Source organism: Notothenia coriiceps, unplaced genomic scaffold, assembly GCF_000735185.1.
Source record: "Notothenia coriiceps isolate Sejong01 unplaced genomic scaffold, NC01 NC01_scaffold00013172, whole genome shotgun sequence".
NCBI classification, from domain to species: domain Eukaryota; kingdom Metazoa; phylum Chordata; class Actinopteri; order Perciformes; family Nototheniidae; genus Notothenia; species Notothenia coriiceps.
In genome coordinates, this window is record NW_011345873.1 from 354649 (window position 1) to 361556 (window position 6908).

The 6908-nt window shown below is 42.1% G+C and overlaps 1 protein-coding gene across 4 annotated transcripts in view; it reads right to left on the bottom strand.

Moving 5' to 3' along the window:
* Positions 1-4870, bottom strand: part of lztr1 (leucine zipper like post translational regulator 1) — a 10238-nt gene extending 5368 nt beyond the window's left edge. The window contains exons 1-12 of one of the 4 annotated variants that reach the window (XM_010773944.1): positions 4561-4870; positions 4264-4459; positions 4096-4158; positions 3951-4007; positions 3728-3807; positions 3529-3637; positions 3146-3229; positions 2999-3056; positions 2769-2908; positions 2483-2684; positions 2327-2347; positions 1969-2079 (exon numbers count right to left, since the gene is read on the bottom strand). In XM_010773944.1, the coding sequence (XP_010772246.1) occupies positions 1969-2079; positions 2327-2347; positions 2483-2684; positions 2769-2908; positions 2999-3056; positions 3146-3229; positions 3529-3637; positions 3728-3807; positions 3951-4007; positions 4096-4158; positions 4264-4415 (1077 nt within the window). In that variant the 5' untranslated portion in view covers positions 4416-4459; positions 4561-4870. Of the gene's footprint in view, positions 1-1968; positions 2080-2326; positions 2348-2482; positions 2685-2768; positions 2909-2998; positions 3057-3145; positions 3230-3528; positions 3638-3727; positions 3808-3950; positions 4008-4095; positions 4159-4244; positions 4460-4542 lie in introns of those variants that run through there. The other 3 variants (XM_010773943.1, XM_010773945.1, XM_010773946.1) reach the window with 3 other exon arrangements.
* Positions 4871-6908: the final 2038 nt, after the last annotated feature.

The window sequence follows — 6908 nt, forward strand, 5'->3', positions numbered from 1 at the left end:
GTGTCTAGTTGAGGACTTGTTGTTGGGTTTTCGGCCGCAACATAGGCAAACATGTGTTGGTACCTCTTTGAAATGTTGTGGTCGTGTAAGCGTGACGTATGCGGTGCTTTTGCTCTAGCCGGACAATTTTTTGGTGCTTGAAACAAACCGGATTCCGGAGCTAAGAGGCTGCTCCGCTGCGCTGTGAACAGGAAAACCCGGTGCTTTTCAAGCTCCAGCTCTGAACCGGCCCTGAAACACCGTTGGTGTGAATGAGGTACTATGTGGCTGCGTCCCTGCTTTTGACGAATAGGTGTGTGATTTGACATGCCAGATTGACTGAAAATTCTAAATATTGGTCATGTTGGTAGGATTGGGTAGGCGTGGTGTTACTTGTTGGTACGTGGGTTGGGGGGGGGGGCCCATGAGTGCTCAGTGCCCAGGGGCCCCTGGAGGTACTAATCCGGCATTGCTCATGTACATATCCGTCTCAAATGGGAGAGACAAACAACTCTATAAAGTGGTAGTTAATCAGTTTCTTCTTTGCACTCCTTGCCATTGGTGCAGTGTATCCCACCCACCAATACTTATATTTATTCCATCCATAAACACATCAAACCATGTCAGAGAATTACAATTTCAAAGCCATTTCATGGGACATTTAACTACAAAGAATGCTACTTACATGGCAATCCTTGTAGTAGTACACAGCGCATGGCAGGGCTTTGTACCTGCGAGAATGTTTTATTGTCATGGTGCAGATCTTTTTTTTTCCAACCTGTGCCCATTTACTATTGTGGGCACATGCTGTGAACTTGATTGCTTGCAGAGTAGCAGTACAGGAGGGGGTGTGTCTCCAGTGGTCAAGCAGCGCAGTGCAACTTTGTAAGCGACTCATACCAGCTGCTACCACACCTACTGATTATATATTCTCATTGTAGTTTCACCATGTGTCTAAAGTGTAGACTTAGCTGTATTCTAAATGTAAATGTGGCAATGTTGCTGAACAAATGGCTGTCCACGAACACTAAGAAACTGATTCAATGCCCCGTTTGTCTGTGACATACGCTGCTGATTTATTAATACAGAACCTTGAAATTAAAACGTTTCTATTGTATACATAGTTTATACATAAAAGAGCAGTTTTGTGTCTGCAAGTAGTCTCAAAAAGGGGAAATGAAATACCGTTTATAAAAAATACATATTTACTATCAATAAATCTTTTATTTTGTGTTAAAACACTTAATTTCTATCTTCAGTCACAAATTCCTCATCATTACTTAAAGGTCCCATGTCATGGCCATTTCTACTGATCCTAATTCCATTGTTGAGGTCTACTAAAATAGATTTATATTGTGCAATTTTACAAAATCACATTGGTTTCTCATACAGCATCTCTGTATAGTATGTGTATTCATCTCTGTCCTAAACGGCTTGCACGCACACACACACACGCCCACACACACACACACACACACACACACACACACACACACACACACACACACACACACACACACACACACTGGGAGTTTGTGTGTGTGCTCAGGCTGAGTTCCACGGTGTCTCGCTGACCCCACACCAGTGAGCCAGCTCAGTGTCCCGCTCCTCGCAGCAGCGAGCCTCGCAACGTCCCGCCGAGTGTGTGTGTGTGTGAGGAAGTCCGCGGATTGGGCCAAACGTAACGGCTCCGCGGATTGGTACATTTGGATCAATCTGCGGAGCCGTTACGTTACGTCACTATACCCGAAATACGTCACTGTACCCAGGTTAGAAAACAATGGAAAAAGATAAATCTCCAACGAGGCGTTCTGGGGCAGCATACGAGTTTTACTCGCTACAGGGTGTACTTTGAGGGTTTTGACTCTGCAGACCGTTTACATGCAGAAAAACCTTCATGACACACAAGGGGACGGGTGATAACCAGAAAAGCATGACATGGGACCTTTAAAGCCTTTTGATCAGGTGCTTGTATATTCCAACGCTCACCTGGAATCTGTACATCTCCCCGCTGCGCACATTGTTATCCACAGTTCCTCCAAAAATGTACATGGCATCTTGAATCACAGCAGCAGCATGGAAGAGTCTACCACTGGGCATCTGAGAGGATAGAGCAAGAGCAAGGAGATTGTTCAAAATAGGAGCGAGAATCGCACAAACAGGGCGTCACTAAAGCAGCACCCATGTTGTTGTGATCAACACTGACTCTGCTGCAAAAGAGTCGTGACACTTCATACAAACACCATGGTTTCACAAAATTCAAATGTTCACAATAAAATGAAGAATGTCCCGTACAATGTTGAATGAGGAGTAGAGGAACTCAAAAATAAAAAAAGACAGTACTCACACATTCACTGGAATACTGTGTCTAAACAGAAGGGGTTACATTAAACAAGAGTCATGAAAATAGGGATGGTAATTAAGCACCAACATGTTATTTTTTATTATTTGTGCACTTATATTTTCTATTGACACAGATCTTTTAAGTCCATCTGGTTCATACCTCACTGTCCATGCTGGGATGGATCACCTCCCAGCTCTGAGAGTCCACATCGTAGGAGTGCAGTTCGTTGGGTAAAGTGTTGTCAGCCGCTCCTCCAAATACATACAGGTGGCGATCAAAGGCAACCATAGTGTGGCCGTAACGTCTCTGCGGAGGGGGAGGGGAGCCTCGCAGGAGGTGTTCGGTCGGGATGCGTGTCCACCTGATGAGATTGATTAATGGTTGGTCCAATTCAAAAACTACAGGAACAGTGACTGAGGTGAGTCGTAGCTAAGGGTGTACTCACATGTGGCCCTTGAACTCAAACTGGAAGAGGTTGTTGGTGATCTTGGCTCCACTCTGACCAGAAAACACAAACATCTTGTTCCTGCATACGGCTACAGGGAAGTTGCAGCACGAAGGAGGAATCTCACCACTCTGTTCGATCTGATGGCACAAAGGAAGATACTTTAACACATACTGTACAGTGATGGGAAACTTTATTGTTCTTTCTGTCATAATGTATATTATACTTGCCTCCTCCCAACACGCATGTTCTCGATCTTGCAGATTGATGGTCCACATGTCATTCAGCCTGAACAAGGGGGAAATGTCTGTCAATATTATATGCAAAAAAAAAAGTTTTGTCAATTACGAAAAGCACTAATAATATGTTGAACATACCTAGCATTCCCATCATAGCCAGCAAATATCCACAGTTTATCACTATAGACCGTGGCCCCATGTGCAGACCGTGCCACTGGCAAGCTGAAACAGAGATAAAGGACATTAGGGCTGAATTCTGAGATTGAATATGCTTAGTTTTAGGTTATCACATAGATGTAATGCCCCCAAACATTTCAAAATAGCTGTGATTCCGGGTGTAAGAAAAACACTACTCCCAGCAATGTAAGTTTAACAAGGTCATCTTGAACAGAGGACAGTTAATTATAGAAACTGAACCACAGACACATGGAGAGGGAACACAACAAAATCAGCAACTGTCTTTGAAAAAAGAAATAGAATAAAAACACAACTTGATCATATTAGCAAATACTAAACAGTACCTCCCCTCCACTTTCCATTCAGTCCACTGCCCTGTTGCAAACTTGTACTCAAAAAGGTCATTTTTGTTTTTCAGGTTTGAGTTTGAGTAGATGTCTCCGGTGTAGCCCCCTGAAAAATAAGAGGTCACACATCAATACCACCTGAATTCAAAATGGGTTTACCTAATTCATTATTGTATTATCAAGAAATACGGGTTACCAAAAACAAACATGCTGCTGCCATAGACGACAGCTGAATGGTGATATCTGGGAGCAGGAGGAGTTCCAGTGGTGAAGGCTCTGTCGTGAATATCATACAACAGTCAATACATCATATGCAAATTTCCCCTCTGTGGGACTATTAAAGGTATTCTGATATTCAACAGCCTGTAGTTCTTTTATTTGCTCATTTAAGTTGCACAAGTGTTTTGCTGCAATCTCACCGACACCATGAGCAGTCCTTCACATCAAAGCGGAGCAAGTCGTTCAGCATGTTCTTCCTATTTAGAAAAACAAAATATAAACCCATGTGATGAAGTGAACAGTATATAAAGTATATAAAGCTTGCCACTGACAATCTCTACTCACCCATTATCTCCCCCAAACACATAAATGGCATCCCTGTATGCCACAACAGTGTGCTTACTGCGCCTATATAGAACAGAAGAAGTTGAGGGTGAATAAAATGAAGAACGTGTGCAGATTAAGCCGGTGAAGTCAGATAAAGCTGCACCTACTCATCTGTCAACATGTTACCTTGCACCAACAAACTCATCACATGGAGGGAGTCTTCTCCAGCGATGAACTGTCTCATAAGGGCCAAAGTTGAGCGTCAGATATTCCACGCTGTCGGAGCAACTGTGGTCGAAATCAACACTCGGGGCCACTTTGGTTGATTTACAGGACATTGTTGCTAACTCATCCGTCTGAATCACTTCTCAGGGCCACTCATCTGCAGGGAAATGCAAAGTTAACGCCATGCTTAAAAGTCACCCGTCCATCATGAGAGATAGTGTTATTGCAATCCTGAATTACCTTTAACATAACACTTAAATCTGTTTAATAACGTAGAAGGATTATGGTCTTCCGGTTAACAGTTAGCGATGCTACAAACTAACATTAGCCGCATAGCTAGCTTTGTGCTAATCTGTAAAACAAGCAACAGCTAACAGTTACAACAGACGAGAAGACGAGAGCTAACGGATACCAAGGTTACACTAACATGTCTGCCTGACCAGGTTCAACATTAAAGCTAGTATTTCTACTATGTGAATGAGTTCGCAACAAGGCACTAATAGCCACAAAAGCTAACGTTCAACTAGCAAAACAAAAGTGCTGTCATTAAAGAGCACGACCACGCCCCCGAGCGCGAGACGATGAATAATAATAAGTACGTCACTTCCTGTCATGGATCTAGATTCTGTAGTTCCAAGCTGAGCTGCAACATAATATAGACAGCTAATAGTCAAAAGATTCACAAGGACTTTATATGGCTCACCCATAAGTTACGCTTTTGTTTAACTTTACAGTTTTGGAAGTCTCAAATATGCACCATAAATCCATATCAATAGCGATGTATCACAAAAATAGCTCTCTTCCTTATTATTTTGTAACGTTAACTTTATTATACTAGCTTGTACTCCAAAATCGAGATTTGGAACCCCCACTATAACTTTGTCCAAGATAGTCGCACTGTCACCAAAATCACACTGGTATTTGCTGTCCCCCTCTAGTCTGTGCACACAAAGGCCTTTTTTCTCTGGGCTCAGCAGGTGACAAACTAAAGAGGGGCTTCCGCATGTGGCAGACCAGGTGATGGTGCTGCCGGATTTTGCACTATAAAACTTTGTCCAGGGTGGTCATACTCCCACCAAAATCACATTGGTGTTTACTGTCCCCCTCTAGTTTGTGTAAACAAAAGCATTTGACTCTGGGCTCAGCAGGTGACAAACTAAAGAGGGGATTCCATGTGACATGTGGCAGACCAGGTTATGGTGCTGCCGGATTTGGCACCCCCACTATAACTTTGTCCAAGATAGTGGTACTGTCACCAAAATCACACTGGTGTTTGCTGTCCCCCTCTTGTTTATGCACTCAAAAGCATGTTACTCTTGGCAGGTGAAAAACTAAAGAGGTGCTTCCACATGTGGCAGACCAGGTGATGTGCTGCCGGATTTGACACCCCCACTATAACTTTGTCTCACTATAACTCATGTCATGTTCTGTCCTCAATACCTGCGTGCCTGTGTGTGCATAAAGGTACAAATTCACTCAAAATCACATCACAGCAATACGTAGGCTATAGTTTGGCGTTCATCATTTTATAAACACATTGGTGGTCCAGAGGTCTATGCATTGTTTTGTCATGCAGGTGCTCGGTTCAACACCCAGGGGAGGGACATGTTGTGTCTTCTGCTATGCTGATGTTTAATTTGGAAATGTGTCCCCACCACTTTTTCTACCGGAGTGACGCCCATGTCTGTGCTTATATTTACATTCTAGAGAATCTAGAATCATGTGGGGGCTTTTTCAATCGGTCCCCCCAAAATGTCTGCGTGTCTTTGTTTCAGACTGTTCTGCAGGTAAAGTCGATACATTTCGGACTCCCTCTGCTAGCACACCTAGCACACATTTTCCTCCTGTTTTTACTGAGTTCACTAAAGCTCATGTGAAATAGCTAACTAATTAAAAAGAAAAAAATATTTAATCTCAAACTGTAGCCATTGTATAATCTTGTCTCTTTAGTTTTTATGCACCACCTGCATGAAAGCTTGCTGGCATTAAATATCAATAGAGTATTGAATAAAATATACCTTAAGAAATCACTCCTGCTTGGACTTTTTCACATTTTATTCTTGCTAGAGTAGTTTATTAATGGGTCAAACAATCATCAGCAAGTCCTACTTTTGATTATTATCTGCAACCCAAACTAATTTCAACAGAACTGAACCTCTTACATTTGTTTCTCAATAGACACTGGTTTACCTACTTAAGATCTGGTGGTATAGATATTTTTTCAGCCTGTACTAAGATGGTGATAGCCATTTATATTTATACACAATGAGGTAACAACACTCTTACTACTTTATATACATACAGTATTAAGGAGGAAACACTTTATACTATACTCTTGCAATATTGCAATATCACATGTAATTTTCACTTTACTTTTAGGATGCTAAGATTATCATGTATTGCCAAGAGTATTGGGAAGCAGTATGGAGGGAAACATCCGTAAGTTACAGTACAAGTAACTTATAACTACATTCATTATCATTACAAAACATGATTCACAAAATATTCAATGCATGTGTGTGTGTGTGTGTGTGTGTGTGTGTGTGTGTGTGTGTGTAGTATAAAAAGTGGTGCTAGCGGTTCCTGTAGACAGCAACCTTTATTAA